The 20,713-nt window shown below is 51.4% G+C and overlaps 1 protein-coding gene across 2 annotated transcripts in view; it reads left to right on the top strand.

The window, feature by feature from the left end:
• The window catches only part of LOC140393611 (laminin subunit beta-3-like), a 112,837-nt gene that overhangs the window by 74,320 nt on the left and 17,804 nt on the right, over positions 1-20,713 (top strand). For both annotated transcript variants that reach the window (XM_072479878.1, XM_072479879.1), the window contains exons 16-17: positions 5,928-6,116; positions 15,793-15,937. In XM_072479878.1, coding sequence (XP_072335979.1) covers positions 5,928-6,116; positions 15,793-15,937 — 334 coding nt within the window. The remainder of the gene's footprint in view (positions 1-5,927; positions 6,117-15,792; positions 15,938-20,713) is intronic.

Here is a 20,713-nt window from a genome sequence, read left to right on the forward strand (position 1 = left end):
ATCCTCTCGGAAAAGTCCCAGCAGAGGCTTATGATCAGTCACGATAGTGAAGTGGCGGCCATACACATACTGGTTTCCCCGCAAAAATCACCGCCAGGCCCTCCTTCTCGATCTGCGCGTACTTCCTTTCCGCTGCAGTCAATGTGTGGGAGGCAAAAGCTATCGGCCTCTCGGCGTCATTCTCCATCTTGTGGGACAGGACGGCCCCAACACCATACGGGGATGCGTCACACGTGATGAGCAAAGGCTTTCCAGGATCATAGTGGGTTAGTTCCCCAGACGACGACAATTTTACCCGCCAGAAAGCGGTTTCTTGCAGTTGACCCCAAACCCGCGTGTGATTCTTCTTTAGCAGAAGGTACAACGGGGCCAGCGTAGTTGCCAGATTGGGGAGGAACTTCCCGTAATCGTTTACGAGGCCGAGAAAAGAAGGAAGATGCGAAGTGTCAGTCGGGGTGGGGGCCTGTTGAATCGCACGCACCTTCTCTGCGACGGAGTGCAAACCTTCGCGGTCCACCCGATAACCTAGGTAGACTACTTCCTTCACCTGAAAGACGCACTTTGTATGACGTAAACGGACTCCAGCCTCTAAAAAGTGTCTAAGGACAGCCTCCAGATTTTCCAAATGTTCCTGCTCCGCGTCCCTGTTATCAAAACGTCATCTAAGTAGACAGCGACATGCGTTAAACCTCTCAAGATGCCCTCCATAACACGTTGAAAAATAACGCAGGCAGAGGATACCCAAAGGGCAACCATGTATATTCATACAGGCCCCGGTGTGTATTAATCGTTACATATGACCGGGAGGCAGTGTCCAGCTCCAATTGTAGGTAGTCGTGACTCACGTAGAGATCCTCTGTGTGAGGCATTGGATATCGGTCGAGCAGGGAAGCCGTATTCACTGTAAGATTATAGCCGCCGCACAAGCGAACTGTGGCATCTGGCTCCTTAACAGGTACAATTGCTGCTGCCTAGTCAGCGAAACGGACGGGCCTGATAATACTCAAAGTCTCCAAATGAGTGATCTCCCCTTCTACCTTCTCGAGCAAGGCGTAAGGCACCAGGCGTGCCCGGAAATAGCGCGGCGTGGCTCCTGGTTCGACTTGGATATGGGCTACGGACTCCTTTATTTTCCCCAAACCGGGCTGGAATATGTCTGGGTATCATCCTAGCACCTCAGTCAACCCTTCAGAAACTGTTTGGAGGATGTGCTGCCACTGCAACCGCAAATGGCGCAACCAGTCCCGACCCAACAGGCTGGGCCCATGGCCACGCACCACGATAAGTGGGAAACGCCCCTCCTGGCATCCATAAACAACAGGGGTCATTGTAGTTCCTGCAATGTCCAATGGTTCCCCCGTGTAGGTGGCCAACCTGGCCTGTGTGTCGGTTAATGTAAGGGTCTGTATACCCTGCTTGATGCGGTCGAATGTCCTCTGGGCGATCACGGAGACCACTGCGCCAGTGTCCAACTCCATCTCAAGTGGGTGGCCATTGACCCGTACTGTCACCTTAATGGGGGCCACACGGGGAGCTGCCACACAATGCAGCTGCAGGCAGTCGTCCTCCGTCTCCACATTCTCGGGAGTAGTCACCGCAGGTTCATCCAAATGGAAGGTACGGCCCCTGGGCTGGCCCCAGTTTCTCTCGGGATGATGGCGCCTCTGGCGCCCCCAGGACCGGCGTCCGCGATGGGGTCGGCGCCCACATGTCTGACACGGACATGGCTCTTCATCCATTGGTTCTGGAGAAGGCTCCCTTCGGGGAGGAACGTCCGGCAGCCACTGGCGTCGATCCGGATGCCGCCCCGCCCAAGGTACCGCAGGAGTGCGGGGAGACGCTTTTGAGCAGAAGGGGTTGCGCCCCAAGACGTGCACCTCCATTCCCTGTAGCTCCTGCACTCCCCGTTCTGCGCTCTCTCGGGACAATACTATTTGAATGGCCTGTTGAAAATTCAATGTTGGCTCAGCTAACAACTTTTTCTGGGTGGCCGCATTGTTAATACCCCAAACCAAATGGTCGCGTAACATTTCTGACAAGGTCTCACCATAATCACAGTACTCTGCAATCATGCATAGCCTGGATAGAAACTCTGCAAGAGATTCTCCTGGGGTCCTCTCAGCAGTATTAAACTGGTAACGCTGGACTATTGTGGACGGGGTTGGGTTAAAATGTTGCTCCACTAAGTTCACAAGTTCATCAAACGCCTTGGTGTCCGGCGCAGCTGGGTACGTAAGGCTCCTAATCACCCCAAACGTATGCGGGCCGCAGCCAGTGAGCAAAATGACCACCTGGCACTCGTTTTTGGTGATATTGTTTGCCCGGAAATAGTAACGCATCCGTTGTGCGTACTGGTTCCAACTTTCCAGCGCAGCATCAAAAACATCCAAACGTCCATAAATAGGCTTAGTGCAACAGAAAAAAAACTTCCGACCTGTATCCAACAAAAATCCAGGGAGGTGGCTTCAGCAGTGTAGACAGCTATCCACTTTAACCCTCGTCACCAGTTTTGTGAGGGCCACGAAGAATCCAGCACGAGTTGAAGGATAGAAAGAAATAACATTTATTTACAATAAATTTGCTGGCTTTGAAAGCAGACCAAGGCAGGCCAGCAGCACGGTTCAATTCCCGTATCAGCCTCCCCAAACAGGCGCTGGAATGTGGCGACTAGGGGCTTTTCACAGTAACTTCATTTGAAGCCTACTTGTGACAATAAGCGATTTTCATTTTTCATTTCATTTCATATATATACAACAGCAGCAGTAACTCCCTTGCTGCTCACTCCTCTCTAGCTGGTTCCAAACTGGCCAGCTTTATTTATGCAGGGAATCTGCTAATGATTTCTCCGCCCCCCCTCATTGGGGAAGCTCATACTTCTTAAGGATTGTGGGATTGCCATTAGTCCCCAGCCAGTGGTAAGCAGGCAGGTTATTACACTCCCACAGTCCAAAAATGTGCAGGTTAGGTGGATTGGCCTTGCTAAATTGCTCTGTAATGTCCAAAGGACTGGTGGGGCTACTGGGTTACAGGGATAGGGTGGAGATGTGGGCTTAAGTAGGGTGCTCTTTCAAGGGCCGGTGTAGACCCGATGGGCCAAATGGCCTCTTTCTGCACTGTAAAAAATTTTTTTTTAAATTATGAAAATTCTATGCAAGCCTCACGAGCACATGGCATGGGGAGTAACCCTGAAATGACTACCCTAAAGGTCCTGTTTTTTAGCTTACTACCGAACTCCCTGTAATGTCTTTGTAGAATCTTGCTGCTCTTCCTGCCTATATCATTTGTATCAATGTGGACAATGACATCTGCCTGTTTGCCCTCCCACTTCAGGATGTCCTGTTACTGCTCTGAAACATCCATGACCCTGGTACCAGGGAGGCAACACACCATCCTGGAGTCACTTTTGTGACCACAGAAGCGCCTATCTGTGCCGCTGACTATCGAAACCCCAATTAGTAGCTCTATTATGCTTTGCCCCCCTCCTCTGTACAGCAGGACTTGCTATGGTGCCACTGCTCTGGCTACTGCTGCTGCTGTCACCTGATGGGCCTTCCTCCTCATCAGTATCCAAAAGGGCATACTTGTTAGAGAGGGGCACAGCCACAGGGGACTCCTGCACAGCCTGCCTGCTCCGTCTAAGAACAAAGAACAAAGAAAAGTACAGCACAGGAACAGGCCCTTCGGCCCTCCAAGCCCGTGCCGACCATGCTGCTCATCTAAACTAAAAACTTCCTGGGTCCGTATCCCTCTATTCCCATCCTATTCATGTATTTGTCAAGATGCCCCTTAAATGTCACTATCGTCCCTGATTCCACCACCTCCTCCAGCAGCGAGTTCCAGGCACCCACTACTCTCTGTGTAAAACACTTGCCTCGTACATCTCCTCTAAACCTTGCCCCTCGCACCTGAAATATATGCCCCCCAGTAATTGACCCCCTACCCTGGGGAAAAACCTCTGACTATCCACTCTGTCTATGCCCCTCATAATTTTGTAGACCTCTATCAGGTCGCCCTTCAACCTCCGTCGTTCCAGTGAGAACAAACCGAGTTTATTCAACTGCTCCTCATAGCTAATGCCCTCCATACCAGGCAACATCCTGGTAAATCTCTTCTGCACCCTCTCTAAAGCCTCCACATCCTTCTGGTAGTGTGGCGACCAGAATTGAACACTATACTTCAAGTGTGGTCCAACTAAGATTCTATACAGCTGCAACATGACTTGCCAATTCTTATACTCAATGCCCCGGCCAATGAAGGCAAGCATGCCGTATGCCTTCTTGACTACCTTCTCCACCTGTGTTACCCCTTTCAGTGACCTGTGGACCTGTACACCTAGATCTCTCTGACTTTCAATACTCTTGCGGGTTCAACCATTCACTGTATATTCCCTACCTGCATTAGACCTTCCAAAATGCATTACCTCATATTTGTCTGGATTAAACTCTATCTGCCATCTCTCCGCCCAAGTCTCCAAACAATCTAAATCCTGCTGTATCCTCTGACAGTCCTCATCGCTATCCGCAATTCCACCAACCTTTGTGTCGTCTGCAAACTTACTAATCAGACCAGTTATATTTTCCTCCAAATCATTTATAGATACTACGAACATCAAAGGTCCCAGCACTGATCCCTGTGGAACACCACTAGTCACAACCCTCCAATTAGAAAAGCACCCTTCCATTGCTACTCTCTGCCTTCTATGACCTAGCCAGTTCTGTATCCACCTTGACAGCTCACCCCTGATCCCATGTGATCACCTTTTGTACCAGTCTACCATGAGGGACCTTGTCAAATGCCTTACTGAAGTCCATACAGACAACATCCACTGCCCTACCTACATCAATCATCTTTATGACCTCTTCAACAAACTCTATCAAGTTAGTGAGACATGACCTCCCCTTTACAAAACCATGCTGCCTCTCACTAATACGTCCATTTGCTTCCAAATGGGAGTAGATCCTGTCGCGCAGAATTCTCTCCAGTAATTTCCCTACCACTGACGTAAGGCTCACCGGCCTGTAATTCCCTGGATTATCCTTGCTACCCTTCTTAAACAAAGGAACAACATTGGCTATTCTCCAGTCCTCCGGGACATCACCTGAAGACAGTGAGGATCCAAATATTTCTGTCAAGGCCTCAGCAATTTCCTCTCTAGCCTCCTTCAGTATTCTGGGGTTGATCCCATCCGGCCCTGGGGACTTATCTACCTTAATATTTTTCAAGACGCCCAACACCTCGTCTTTTTGGATCTCAGCCTCCCCGAACAGGCGCCGGGATGTGGCGACAAGGGGCTTTTCATAGTAACTTCATTGAAGCCTACTTGTGACAATAAGCAATTTTCATTTCATTTCATGTGACCCAGGCTATCTACACACCCTTCTCCAGACTCAACATCCACCAATTCCTTCTCTTTGGTGAATACTGATGCAAAGTATTAATTTAGTACCTCGCCTATTTCCTCTGGCTCCACACATAGATTCCCTTGCCTATCCTTCAGTGGGCCAACCCTTTCCCTGGCTATCCTCTTGCTTTTTATGTATGTGTAAAAAGCCTTGGGATTTTCCTTAACCCTAATTGCCAGTGACTTTCCGTGACCTCTTCTAGCCCTCCTGACTCCTTGCTTAAGTTCCTTCCTGCTTTCCTTATATTCCACACAGGCTTCGTCTATTGTCCTGTACCTTGGGTGTGACCACTTCTTTCTGCCTCTCGTAGCTGCACCTTCTGCAAGTTCACACTGAGGTTCCAGGTGATTCCATACAGTTGTAGGTTTGTAGCTTACCTATACCCACAATACCGGAGCTGTGACAATCTGGTAGATTTTCTTTTTAGGACTTTGCAAAACCTGTTTTAAATTTTATTAACATGGAATTGCTTTTGTTGAAGATGTATCACTATTTTCAACCAATGCTATTATGACCTTTTTTCAGATCTGTGGTGGCTCTCGGATGGAACCTTGCACTGCAGAAAGGTGCCCAGGTGATCTTTGCCCTGAGCCCTGCGAAGGTATCAATTGCCAGGGGACACTTCACCTGGCCAAGAAAGCCATTGAAGATGCCGAGAGAGGAAGTATTTCGATACCAGACGTCTCAAACAGAATCACTGAGCTTGCCAAAAGGGTAAGACATTTTCTAAAATGTTCAGAAATAATAGTGATATATGAAATAGCACAGGAATACTTAACCCTCCTTATCTATAAGTTTAAGTATTGCCATAATTTTTCCCTACAAGCTTTTTGTGGTAGAATTGGAATATTGGCAATTTTACTTTCAACAGTCAAATCTCGTCAGCAGCTATACGTAATTGAATATTCCTTCATTATTACGTCATTGCAGTGTCAATGTAAGTCTACTTGTGACACTAATAAAGATTATTATTATTTTTAAAATTCCTCCTCCCTTTCCCCTCTGTCCCCTCCCCTTACCTCAGCAACGAATGCTGACCAGCTCGTTGAAATAGAGAATTAGCAGGTGCCATCTTTGGTAGAAATCCTCAGTTGCTCCCGTCACGGTTGACTTGACTTTCTCGAGGTATAGAAACTCCATCAGACCTCCCAGCCACACTGAGGCACTGGAAGATAACCTCCATCCCATCAGCACTCACCACCAAACAATCAGCGAGACAAAGGCAGGACATCGGCCCCCGTGGCCGCCTGCGGCTCCGGCAAGTCTGACCCTCCAAATATGGCCACGAAGGGACAGGGCTTCAGCTCAATCTTCAGAATGGCCGGCATGGTGCTAAAGAAGACGACCCAGAACCCCACGAGCTTAGAACATAACCAGAACATGTGTAGATAGTTAGCCAGGCCCCTCCGACAATGCATACACTTGTCCTCCACTCCCGCAAAAAACCTGCTCATCCTAGACCCAGTCAAATGAACCCTCTGCACTACCTTAATCTGTATTAAACCGAGCCTGGATCAAGAGCAAGTGGCGTTCACCCTCCACAGAGCCTCACTCTACACCCCATCCTCCAACACCAGCCCCAACTCCTCCCATTTGGCCTTAAACCCCTCCACCGATACAACATCTTCAATCATAATCCTGCCACAGGTACCCGATGTACTCCCCTCCTCCAACCCTTCCAGCGAAAGAACCCTCTCCATTAATGAGGTTGGCGGCACCACAGGGATGGTCGGAAAGATCCGTTTCGCAAAGTTGAGAACTTGCAGGTATCTGAACGAGTCAGATCACGAGAGTTCAAATTTCTCCGATAACAACTCCAAACTCGCAAACCGTCCCTCCAAGAACAGATCCCCCATTCCTTCCAACCCCTTCCTTCCCACCCCCTCCAAATGTAGAACCCAATCTCACAGGCGCAAAAATATGGGGCTGGATTCTCCGTTTTGGAAGCTGGTGGTCCGGGGCTCGCGAGCCGGACAAATGGGGGCACTATTTTGCAGGTTGGGTCCGCGAGCGGCCGGCGCCAGGTTGCACGGTGCGGCTGCTACAGGCCGCCGCTGTGCACATGCGCGGCCACGGACCCAGCAACTCTCCGGGCCATATCGGCAGCGAGAGCCGGGCGCTCTACGCTGTTTGGCTACTAGCCCCCAAACGGACGATCGGTGGCTGTTTTACGCCAAATGTTCAGTCGTAAAACGCCACTGTTCCCACGCCAGCGTGGGGACACAGCCTCAAAATCGGAGAATCCAGCCCCCTCTGGTCCACAGATCCCCCCCCCTCATGTTCCCCCTCCACCTATCTATAGCCCTCAGGGCAATGACCAAAGGGACTATCACCACTGCAAACAAGGGAGGACAGGGGCGAACCCTGTCTCATTCTCCTGTTCAACTGAAAATACCCCAAGCTCACGTTATTTGTGGTGCTTTTTACAACAATCATCCGATGACACAAACTTAGGCCCTTTCCCAAACTTTTCCAGTCCCACAAACAAATGCCCCATTCTACCCGATCAAAAGTCTTTCCAGCATCTCGTACGACACTGACTTCCAGGGACAACACCACATTTAACAACTGCCACACATTAGATGCCAATTGCCAATCCTTTTTTTTATTCAAAATTTTTACAAAACCACTACTGACAGAAGGCAACAAAAAACAAACAAACAAAAAAAAATGAAGTAACAACTTAACAAAACAAGGTGGGATATCTGCCCTTTACTTGTAAAATCTATCCACAACCCATACAGCCCCCCCCCCTCCCGGTTTGCTGCTGCTGCCGACCTCCTCACTTAACGTTCCGCGAGAAAGTCAAAGAACGGCTGCCACCGCCTGGAGAACCCCAGAAAGGACCCTCTCAAGGCAAACTTTATCCTCTCCAAACTTAGAAACCCAGCCAAGTCACTGACCCAAGTCTCCACACTCGGGGGTTTCGCATCCCTCCACATTAACAAGAGCCATCTCTGGGCTACCAAGGAGGCAAAAGCCAAGACTCCGGCCTCTTTCGACTCCTGCACTCCCGGATCTTCCAACACCCCAAATATCGCTATCCCCCAGCTCGGCTTTACCCGAGTGTCCAAGACCTTGGAAAGTGCCTTTGCAAAGCCTCGCCAGAATTCTTTAAGTGCCGGGCATGCCCAAAACATATGGACATGGTTTGCTGGGCTCCCTGAACACCTCACACACCTGTCCTCCACCCCAAAGAACTTGCTTATTCTTGCTGCTGTCATATGCGCCCTGTGTACCACCTTAAATTGAATCAGGCTAAGCCTGGCAATAGATGAGGAGGAATTGACCCTGCCCAGGGCATCCGCCCACAGGCCCTCATCCAGCTCCTCCCTCAGCACCTCCTCCCACTTGCCTTTCAGCTCCTCCACCAAGCCTCCTCCGCTTCCTGCAGCTCCTGGTATATGTCTGATACCTTTCCGTCACCTACCCACATGCCCGAGACCTGTCCTGTATCCTACGGGCAGGCAGCAGCGGGAATTCCCCCACCTGCTTCTTCAAGAAAGCGCGGACTTGCAGGTACCTAAAGGTATTCCCTGGGGGCAACCTGAATTTCTCTTCCAGCAGCCTCAGGCTAGCAAAAGTCCCATCAATAAACAATGATCCTCAATGCCGCCATCACCACCGGGCTCGTGGTGTACCGCGTTGGCGGGAGCGGCAGCGGTGCCGTTATCAGTGCCCCCAAGTTAGTATTCCTGCAAGACGCCGCCTCCTGCCATTTCCACACCACCCCCCCTCCCTCTACTACCCATTTCCGGATCGTGGATATGTTCGCTGCCCAATAATAGCTGCAGAGGTTCGGCAGCGCCAGCCCCCCGACTGCGCTCTAAGAACAGTCTCTTAGCACGCGGGGTCTTATTTGCCCACACAAATCCCGTGATAATCCTGTTCACCCGCTTGAAGAAGGACTTGGGGATGAGGATGGGAAGGCACTGGAAGACGAACAAGAACCTGGGAGGACCGTCATCTTCACGGACTGCACCCTGCCCGCCAGGGAAAGCGGCAGCATGTCCCACCTCTTAAAGTCCCCCTCGATCTGATCCACCAGCCGCGTTAGGTTAAACTTGTGCAGGGCATCCCAACTCTTAGCCACCCGTATGTCCAAGTAGCGAAAGCTCCTCTCCACCATCTTAAGCAGAAGCTCTCCCAGTCTCTTCCTGGCCCCTCGCATGTATCGCAAAAAGCTCACTTTTCCCGACATTCAACTTCTACCCCGAGAACATAGAACATAGAACATAGAAAATACAGCACAGAACAGGCCCTTCGGCCCACGATGTTGTGCCGAACCTTTGTCCTAGATTAATCATAGATTATCATTGAATTTACAGTGCAGAAGGAGGCCATTCGGCCCTTTGAGTCTGCACCAGCTCTTGGAAAGAGCACCCTACCCAAACTCAATACCTCCACCCAACACCAAGGGCAATTTGGACATTAAGGGCAATTTATCATTGGCCAATTCACCTAACCCGCACATCTTTGGACTGTGGGAGGAAACCGGAGCACCCGGAGGAAACCCACGCAGACACGGGGAGGATCTGCAGACTCCGCACAGACAATGACCCAAGCCGGAATCGAACCTGGGACCATGGATCTGTGAAGCAATTGTGCTATCCACAATGCTACCGTGCTGCCCTTAAGAACAAATAAATCTACACTATATCATTTTCCCGTAATCCATGTACCTATCCAATAGCTGCTTGAAGGTCCCTAATGTTTCCGACTCAACTACTTCCACAGGCAGTGCATTCCATGCCCCCACTACTCTCTGGGTAAAGAACCTACCTCTGATATCCCTCCTATATCTTCCACCTTTCACCTTAAATTGATGTCCCCTTGTAATGGTGTGTTCCACCCGGGGAAAAAGTCTCTGACTGTCTACTCTATCTATTCCCCTGATCATCTTATAAACCTCTATCAAGTCGCCCCTCATCCTTCTCCGCTCTAATGAGAAAAGGCCTAGCACCCTCAACCTTTCCTCGTAAGACCTACTCTCCATTCCAGGCAACATCCTGGTAAATCTTCTTTGCACCTTTTCCAGAGCTTCCACATCCTTCCTAAAATGAGGCGACCAGAACTGTACACAGTACTCCAAATGTGGCCTTACCAAAGTTTTGTACAGCTGCATCATCACCTCACGGCTCTTAAATTCAATCCCTCTGTTAATGAACGCGAGCACACCATAGGCCTTCTTCACAGCTCTATCCACTTGAGTGGCAACTTTCAAAGATGTATGAACATAGACCCCAAGATCTCTCTGCTCCTCCACATTGCCAAGAACTCTACCGTTAACCCTGTATTCCGCATTCATATTTGTCCTTCCAAAATGGACAACCTCACACTTTTCAGGGTTAAACTCCATCTGCCACTTCTCAGCCCAGCTCTGCATCCTATCTATGTCTCTTTGCAGCCGACACCAGCCCTCCTTACTATCCACAACTCCACCAATCTTCGTATCGTCTGCAAATTTACTGACCCACCCTTCAACTCCCTCATCCAAGTCATTAATGAAAATCACAAACAGCAGAGGACCCAGAACTGATCCCTGTGGTACGCCACTGGTAACTGGGATCCAGGCTGAATATTTGCCATCCACCACCACTCTCTGACTTCTATCGGTTAGCCAGTTCGTTATCCAACTGGCCAAATTTCCCACTATCCCATGCCTCCTTACTTTCTGCATAAGCCTACCATGGGGAACTTTATCAAATGCCTTACTAAAATCCATGTACACTACATCCACTGCTTTACCTTCATCCACATGCTTGGTCACCTCCTCAAAGAAATCAATAAGATTTGTAAGGCAAGACCTACCCCTCACAAATCCGTGCTGACTATCCCGAATCAAGCAGTGTCTTTCCAGATGCTCAGAAATCCTATCCTTCAGTACCCTTTCCATTACTTTGCCTACCACCGAAGTAAGACTAACTGGCCTGTAATTCCCAGGGTTATCCCTAGTTCCTTTTTTGAACAGGGGCACGACATTCGCCACTCTCCAATCCCCTGGTACCACCCCTGTTGACAGTGAGGACGAAAAGATCATTGCCAACGGCTCTGCAATTTCATCTCTTGCTTCCCATAGAATCCTTGGATATATCCCGTCAGGCCCGGGGGACTTGTCTATCCTCAAGTTTTTCAAAATGCCCAACACATCTTCCTTCCTAACAAGTATTTCCTCGAGCTTACCAATCTGTTTCACACTGTCCTCTCCAACAATATCACCCCTCTCATTTGTAAATACAGAAGAAAAATACTCATTCAAGACCTCTCCTATCTCTTCAGACTCAATACACAATCTCCCGCTACTGTCCTTGATCGGACCTACCCTCGCTCTAGTCATTCTCATATTTCTCACATATGTGTAAAAGGCCTTGGGGTTTTCCTTGATCCTACCCGCCAAAGATTGTTCATGCCCTCTCTTAGCTCTCCTAATCCCTTTCTTCAGTTCCCTCCTGGCTATCTTGTATCCCTCCAATGCCCTGTCTGAACCTTGTTTCCTCAGCCTTACATAAGTCACCTTTTTTCTCTTAACAAGACATTCAACCTCTCTTGTCAACCATGGTTCCCTCACTCGACCATCTCTTCCCTGCCTGACAGGGACATACATATCAAGGACACGTAGCACCTGTTCCTTGAACAAGTTCCACATTTCACTTGTGTCCTTCCCTGCCAGCCTATGTTCCCAACTTATGCACTTCAATTCTTGTCTGACAACATCGTATTTACCCTTCCCCCAATTGTAAACCTTGCCCTGTTGCACGTACCTATCCCTCTCCATTACTAAAGTGAAAGCCAATCTGTTCCTCCACATCTCTGTTACTATTGGGGGGCCTATAGAAATCCCTGAAATCTTATAGGATCTGCATGACCTCCCCAATCCCCTCCACCGGATCTGAAATATACAGGAGCAGGTCATCCACATATAGGGCAAACAGCAGGGGGGACAGGGGGCACGCCTGCCTCGTTCCCCGAAGCAGCCTAAAGTACCCTGACCACAGCTGGTTCATGGACACACTCGCTACAGGGGCCTGATACAGTGATTTGACCCACCCTATGAATTCCTTGCCAAATCCAAATCTGCCTAACACTTCCCACAGGTACTCCCACTCCATCCGATCGAAGGCTTTCTCCGCATCCATTGCAGCCACCACTTCTGCATCCCCTCCTTCCGAGGGCATCATGATCACGTTCAAGAGCCTCCGCACATTCGTGTTTAGCTGCCTGCCCTTGACAAACCCCGTCTGATCCTCACTAATCACCCCCAGGACACAGTCGTCAATTCTGGTGGCCAGGATCTTGGCCAACAGTTTGGCGTCTACATTAAGGAACAATATCGGCCTGGAGGAGCCACATTGCAACGGGTCCTTATCGCGCTTAAGGATGAGAGAGATCAAGACCCGCGACATCGTCAGGGGAAGGGTTCCCTTTTCCTTAGCCTCGTTGAAGGTTCTCAACAATAGCGGGCTCAACATCTCTGAGAATTTCCCACAGAATTCTGCGGGATATCCGTCTGGTCCCGGGGCCTTGCCCGACTGCATACCCTCCAAACCTTTAACCAATTCCTCCATCTCAATCGGGGCCCCCAATCCCTCCACCAGGTCCTCCTCCACCTTCGGGAACCTCAGTTGGTTCAAGAATTGCTTCATCCTTTCCCTCCCCTCCAGGAGTTCTGACTCATACAGTTTGCCATAAAAATCCTTGAAGACCTCATTGATCCTTACCGAGCTCAGGACCGTGTTACCTCCCCTGTCCCTAATTCCCCCAATTTCCCTGGCCGCCTCTCTCTTCCGCAGTTGGTGCGCCAGCACCCTGCTTGCCTTCTCCCCATACTCGTACACCGCTCCTTGTAACTTCCTCAACTGGGCCTCCGCTTTCCCTGTGGTAAGCAAGTCAAACTCCGCCTGCAGGCTCCGGCGCTCTTTTAGCAGACCCTCCTCGGGGGACTCCACATACCTCCTGTCCACCGTGGGTATCTCCCCCACCAACCTCTCCCTCTCCATCCTCTCCCTTTTCTCTCTGTGGGCCCTGATAGAAATTAGCTCCCCCCTGATAACTGCCTTCAGCGCTTCCCAGACCATACCCACTGAAATCTCCCCTGTATCGTTGGTCGCCACAGAGCTTTGGATACTCCTCCTAATCCGCCCACAGAACTCCTCATCCGCCAATAATCCTACATCCAGTCTCCACAGAGGGCGTTGGCCTCTCTCCGCCCCCAGCCTCAACTCCACCCAGTGCGGAGCATGGTCCGAGATCGCAATGGCTGAGTACTCTACCCCCTCCACTCTCGGGATTAGCGCCCTGCTCACCACGAAAAAATCAATTCGCAAGTACACTTTGTGGACATGGGAGAAGAAAGAAAACTCCTTCGTCCATGGCCAAGCGAATCTCCACGGGTCTACTTAGCCCCATCTGGTCCATGAACCCCCTCAGGACCTTGGCCGCTGCCGGCCTCTTACCCGATCTAGACCTAGACTGATCTAGGGCCGGGTCCAGGACCGTGTTAAAGTCCCCCCCCCCCATTACCAGACTGCATGACTCCAAATCCGGAATCTTACTCAACATCCGCTTCATAAAACCCGCATCGTCCCAGTTCAGAGCAGACATGTTCAGTAACACCACTCACCATGATATATCTACCCCCTTTATCCACCACAATACCCCCCACCTCAAGTGCTACCCGATTGCTCACCAAGATTGCAACCCCCCTGGTCTTCGCATCCAGCCCCGAGTGAAAAACCTGCCCACCCATCCCTTCCTCAGCCTGGTTTGATCAGCGAGCTTCAGATGCGTTTCTTGTAGCATGGCTACGTCTGCCTTCAGCCCCTTCAAGTGCGAGAGCACACGGGCCCTCTTAACTGGCCCATTCAGGCCCCTCACGTTCCACGTGATCAGCTTGGTCGGAGGGTTAATTACCCTCCCCCCCCCCCGCCAACTAGCCATCTCCTTTTCTAGGCCAGCCACGTGCCCGCGCCTCCCGCACACTCCAGCCCCCCAGCCAGAGGCTCCCTGTCCCTACTCTCCCTTGTACTCCAAAAGTTGCTTCCCCTACAGCCAGCAAAGCAGCATCCCAGTCCTCCCCCCCCCCTTGATCACCCTCACCCTAGTCAAGCGTCCGCTTAACCCCCCCCCCATTGCACTCCCGTAAGTCAGCTGACTCATGCTGACCCCGGCCGCTCCCGCCTCTACCTCCAATCCCACTGTTGGCTCCCTCTACGGGTCTCCAACCTCCCCCGCACCTAACCAAGTGAGGGAGAGAGAGAGCCCCCCCCCCTTATTCCCGTGTGTCAAGAGAAAAAACAAAATCTCAATCAAACAAACAAACTCCGGGTGCTGATGAAATCAGCTGGGACACTGTCGGCGTCCCTCACCTCAAACATTCTGCAGGAGGAACATTGCACTGCCTTCCCTGCCATCCCCTCTAGATAAAAAAAGAAAAAGAAAGAACGAGCTTACCTGTTATTCACTCCCCTTCTCAGCAAGCACTCACTCAGCAACCTCTGCGCCCTGCACGATAACACCTGAGGGAGTATAAAAGAAAAACTACTTACCAGTCACCAGCCAATCCCTTACCTGCAGGCTGTGGTGTCACGGTTCAACTTCTTCCTGACCTCGAGCCTTCCTCTTGATCTTTACATCGGTTGTTATTTTTTTGGTTAGAGGAGGGGGTAAGGAGGGAAACACTGAAGAAGTGTTTCGGGTTTAAGTGTCACTTGCCAACAGCTCCCCCACAAACTACCTTCAAATTAGGTGACCACAACGGGGGCTATGCAAATTTCCCTTGCAACACCAATCAGCAGCTCCGCTCTACTGCCCTCTGCTGGATGCTTGTCGTCACTCGAACAGCTAGGGTCTTTAGCTCAGGTACACCTTCAAGTTAGGGTGACCACGACGGAGGTATGCAAATTTCCCTTGCAACACCAATCAGCAGCTCCGCTCTACTGCCCTCTGCTGGATGCTTGGCTTCACTCGAACAGCTAAGGTCTTGAGCTCAGGTACACCTTCAAGTTAGGGTGACCACAACGGAGGTATGCAAATTTCCCTTGCAACATCAATCAGCAGCTCCGCTCTACTGCCCTCTGCTGGAGTAGTTAGAAAGGGAGGGGGAATTGGGAAAGGAGTATAGATAGTCGGTTACATTTTCTGTGAGTTTAATTACAATACTGTATATAATAAAAGGTTACTTGTATTAAAGTTACAAACCTGGTGACTGCAGTTTACTGGCTCAACCAAGGACCTTGGCTATTTTAAAATAACATCTAATTTCATTTGCGTTGTGACTCTGGGTCAAGTGAGGCAGGAATTGACCGCACACCAGCCCAGGGAGTCATAACAAAACATATGGAAACTTCAGTGGTGGAGAATGTATTGTAATTTAACCTGTGCTAACTTTCAGATTGAAAATACAGATCAAAAGGCACAACAAATGAAAAGCAACGCCTTGCGTTTGACAAATCAAGTTGCCTCAGTCAACAATCAGATGAAAAAGAACATTGCAGACATCAAGACCTTCATTGCCACAATCAAAGATTTCCTGACATGTATGTGATCTACTGTCCAAAGTCTTGATTTAATCTATTTTGATTGATTTGTGTCACAAGGGAGGCAAATAACAGATTTCTGTCCAAAGCCAACAAACATTTTCATGTAGTTGCTCTTCTGCAAACTCACGTATTGTACTTTATACCTTTCCCATTATGAAGAAATGATTCTCCTGTCACAACGCAAGAAGTGAATTATACTAAAACCAATAGAACAATCTGCCTTTCACAAACAGTGGAATTAGTCTAATGAAGCTGCGTTGTAAGCTTTCAGGTTTTGTGAAAGGTGCAACACTGTAGGAGTGAATAAGCAGCAGTATCATTGCTGTCATTCAATTGCATAGCTGCTGCATTGAAGTGAGCATTGAAAAGTGAGCATCAGTGATGCTGTTCTTTCTTACTTAAATATTACATATTGGGAGGGATTGTCCCGCCGCCTCATTTTCCAGTGCAGCGCAGCCCCACTGGCAGCGGAATTCTCCCTCCCGGCAGCCGGACAATTGTGGGCACCCCCACGCCTAGTGCGCTGCCGGCAAAACTGAGGATCGAGCCCATTTCATTCCACCGACATTCCACCTGAACCAATAAAAACTCGGGAATTCACATATAATAACATTTATTTTGCTGATTGATGCACGATCAATTGTACAAAGACTAAGGTTGGATACAACTGTGGCATTATTGCAGTAAGATGTGTGGCCTCCCACAGCAGCTGGCGAAATGGCTGCTGAATAGAGGACACGCATATTTATACTCCTCCTACTGGGTGGAGCCAGCAGGCAGGGGCTACTGGTGAACCTGTAGTACAGGTCCTACCTTACATCGCCTAATACAGGTGTAACAGTGGTTTACCACATTCACCCCCTGTTAAAAATGAGTCCGGCGGGTGTGGTGGAGAACTATATACAGTAGTGAATTTATGTACAGTGTTTTATTAGAAGAGAAAAAAATGTCTTTTGAAAGTCCAGTGCCAGTTAGAGACTGGTCTGGTGCCTTGACGTTCTGCTGGGAGCGACGTAACGGTGGCGGCGACGTCGGTGCCGGCCTGATGTCAGGTGACCCCGGGAACGTGCCAAAATCCTCTTCATCCTCTTGCGTGGGCAGGGGAAGTAGGGATGGTCCTGGTGGGGTTAATGTCGGGGGCATCGGGGGAGGGTAGGGTGGCGCCGGGCTGGGGAAGTGTGTATGAGTGGAACCTGCTGGTGCCAGGTCCCTGAGGGAGACAGTATCCTGGCAGCCTTCAGGGTACACCACATAGGCATACTGGGGGTTGGCATGGAGCAAGTGCACCCTATCCACCAACGGGTCCGCCTTGTGGAGTCGGACGTGCCTACGGAGCAGGACCGATCCTGGAGCTGCGAGCCAAGTCAGGAGCGACACCCCGAATGTGGACTTCCTGGGGAAGGCAAAAAGATGTTTATGGGGTGTGTTATTCGTCGCGGTGCACAGTAGTGACTGGATGGAGTGTAGTGCATCAGGGAGGACCTCCTCCAGCGAGAGGCTGGGAGGTTCCTGGACCGTAGAGCCAGTTGGGCGGCCCTCCAAACCGTCCCGTTCTCCCTCTCTACCTGCCCGTTTCCCCGGGAGTTATAGCTGGTCGTCCTGCTGGAGGCGATACCCCTGCTGAGCAGGAACTGACGCAGCTCATCACTCATGAATGAGGATCCCCTGTCACTGTGGATGTAGGCGGGGAAGCCGAACAGGGCGAAGATTGTGTTGAGGGCCACGGTGGCAGACGAAGGGGAACATGGAGCACTCATCGACCACACTGAGAACATACGTGTTACGGTCGGTGGAGGGGAGGGTCCCTTTGAAATCCACGCTGAGGCATTCAAAGGGGCGGGAGGCTTTCACCAGGCGCGCACGGTCCAGCCGGTAGAAGTGCGGCTTGCACTCCGCACAGACCTGGCAGTCCCTGGTGACTGTCCGTACTTCCTCGACGGAGTAGGGCAGATTACGAGCCTTGACAAGATGGTACAACCGTGTGACCCCCGGGTGACAAAGGCTGTCGTGTAGGGCCCGGAGTCGATCTACTTGTGTGCTGGCACATGTACCTCGGGATAGGGCGTCTGGGGGCTCGTTGAGTTTGCCGGGGCGATACAGAATCTCGTAATTGTAGGTGGAGAGCTCGATTCTCCACCGCAAGATTTTATAATTTTTGATCTTGCCCCGCTGCGTGTTGTTGAACATGAAGGCAACCGACCATTGGTCAGTGAGGAGAGTGAATCTCCTGCCGGCCAGGTAATGCCTCCAATGCCGCACAGCTTCAACGATAGCTTGGGCCTCTTTTTCGACAGAGGAGTGCCGAATTTCTGAGGCATGAAGGGTGCGGGAAAAGAATGCCACGGGTCTGCCTGCCTGATTGAGGGTGGCATCAAGTGCGCCGCCTGATGCGTCACTTTCTACTTGGAAGGGCAGTGTCTCGTCTACTGCGTGCATCCCGGCCTTGGCGATATCAGCTCTGATACGGGCGAAGGCCTGTTGTGCCTCGGCCGTAAGGGGAAAGTGGGTGGACTGAATGAGTGGGCGGGTCTTGTCTGCGTAGTTTGGGACCCACTGGGCGTAGTAGGCAAAGAACCCCAGGCAGCGTTTGAGGGCCTTGGGGCAGTGGGGGAGGGGAAACTCCATGAGGGGGCGCATGCGGTCGGGATCGGGCCCCAGAAGTCCGTTCTGGACCACATAGCCGAGGATGGCTAAGCGGTTTGTGCTGAACACGCACTTCTCCTTGTTGTAGGTGAGGTTGAGGAGAGTGGCGGTGCGGAGGAATTTAGCAAGGGTTTAGCATCGTGGTCCTGCTGATCATGGCCGCAGATAGTGACGTTGTCTAGGTACAGAAAGGTGGCCCGCAAACCATTCTGGTCGACCATTCGGTCCATCTCCCTTTAGAAGACCAAGACCCCGTTAGTGACGCTGAAGGGAACCCTGAGGAAGTGATGGAGACGACTGTCCGCCTCGAAAGCAGTGTATGGACGGTCCGATTTACGAATGGGGAGCTGGTGGTAGGCGGATTTTAGGTCTATCGTTGAGAAGACCCGGTACTGTGCAGTCTGATTGACCATATCAGACATGCGTGGGAGGGGGTACGCGTCGAGCTGCGTGTACCGGTTGATGGTCTGGCTGTAGTCCACGACCATTCTGTGTTTCTCCTCAGTTTTAACGACTACCACTTGGGCTCTCCAGGGGCTGTTGCTGGCCTCAACGATACCTTCCCGAAGCAGCCGCTGGACCTCGGACCTGATGAATGTCTTGTCCTGGGTGCTGTACCGTCTGCTCCTGGTGGCAACGGGTTTGCAATCTGAAGTTAGATTGGCAAAGAGGGAGGGTGGGTCGATCTTTAGGTTCGCGAGGCCGCACACAGTGAGGGGTGGTAGGGGCCCGCCGAATTTGAGGGTGAGGCTTTGGAGATTGCACTGGAAGTCCAGGCCTAGTAGTAGTGCAGCGCCGAGATTAGGAAGGACGTAGAGGCGGAAGCCGCTGAACTCTACGCCCTGGATCGTGAGAGTGACCGTGCAGAACCCCCGGATCGCGACAGAATGGGATCCGGAGGCCAGGGAGATTCTTTGATTGGCGGGGTGGACCGCGAGGGAGCAGCGCCTTACCGTATCCGGGTGGATGAAGCTTTCGGTGCTCCTGGAGTCCAGCAGGCAAGAGGTCACGTGGTCGTTGATTTTCTCCGGTGGCCAGGTTGTGTGGACGAGACTGGTCGAGCGTCATTGAGGCGAGCTGCAGTTGGTCGTCTCTGGCGTCAGAAGATGGAGAGCGTGGTGGGGGGGGGGGGGGGGGCCCAGGTCGTGGAATGTTGTCGGCGTCCATGCCCTGTGGGGAAGACAAGATGGCGGCCTGAAGATCCTGCGGGGGACAAGATGGCGGCGCCCATGGGCCGCACGTGGTCCGGGGAGGTGAAGATGGCGGCACCCATTGGCCGCGCGTGGTCCGGGACGAAGATGGTGGCGCCCATTGTGTGTGGGTCAGGGGGGAGAGGGCGATAGCGGCGACTGCGCGGGCCTGGCACACCGCGGCAAAGTGGCCCTTTTTGCTGCAAGCCTTGCAAATGGCAGCGCGGGCCGGGCAGCGTTGGCGAGGGTGCTTCTACTGGCCACAGAAGTAACATCGGGGACCCCTGGGGTGCGCTGATAGGGGTGTGGTGCAGGCATATTGGCTGGGTAAAGCCCCGGCTGGGGCGGCCGTTTGTGGGGTCCAAGAGGGATAGGAAGTGTGGGCCGCGAGGCCGGAGGGGTCGGCCTGAGCACTACGTGAGGCGACCGTCATGGAGAGTGCTAGCTTCTTAGTCTCCGCTAGGTCGAGCGTGGCCCCTTCAAGCAGTCTTTGGTAATGAGGTCCGACACAATCCCCGTTACAAAAGCATCGCGCATAAGAAGGTTAGAATGTTCGGTGGCCGTAACGGCCTGACAGTCACTGTCCCGGATGAGAGGGATTAGGGCCCGCCAGAAGTCTTCTATGGACTCACCAGGGAGTTGAGAGCGAGTGGCGAGTACATGCCTGGCAAAGAGTGTGTTCGCTTTCTGTGCGTAGTTTTCTTTGAGGAGCGTCATGGCGTCCGCGTAGTTCGGGGCGTCCTGAATCAGTGGAAACACTTTGGAGCTCAACCTTGAGTACAGGATCTGTATCTTCTGAGCCTCCGTCGGAGGGGTGGTCGCTGAGTTGATATAGGCCTCGAAGCAGACTAGCCAGTGATTAAAGTCCTTTCTGGCATCGCTAGACTGCGGATCCAGCTGCAGGTGATCTGGTTTGATTCGGAGGTCCATCTTCTAGAAA

Source organism: Scyliorhinus torazame, chromosome 17, assembly GCF_047496885.1.
Source record: "Scyliorhinus torazame isolate Kashiwa2021f chromosome 17, sScyTor2.1, whole genome shotgun sequence".
Taxonomy (NCBI): domain Eukaryota; kingdom Metazoa; phylum Chordata; class Chondrichthyes; order Carcharhiniformes; family Scyliorhinidae; genus Scyliorhinus; species Scyliorhinus torazame.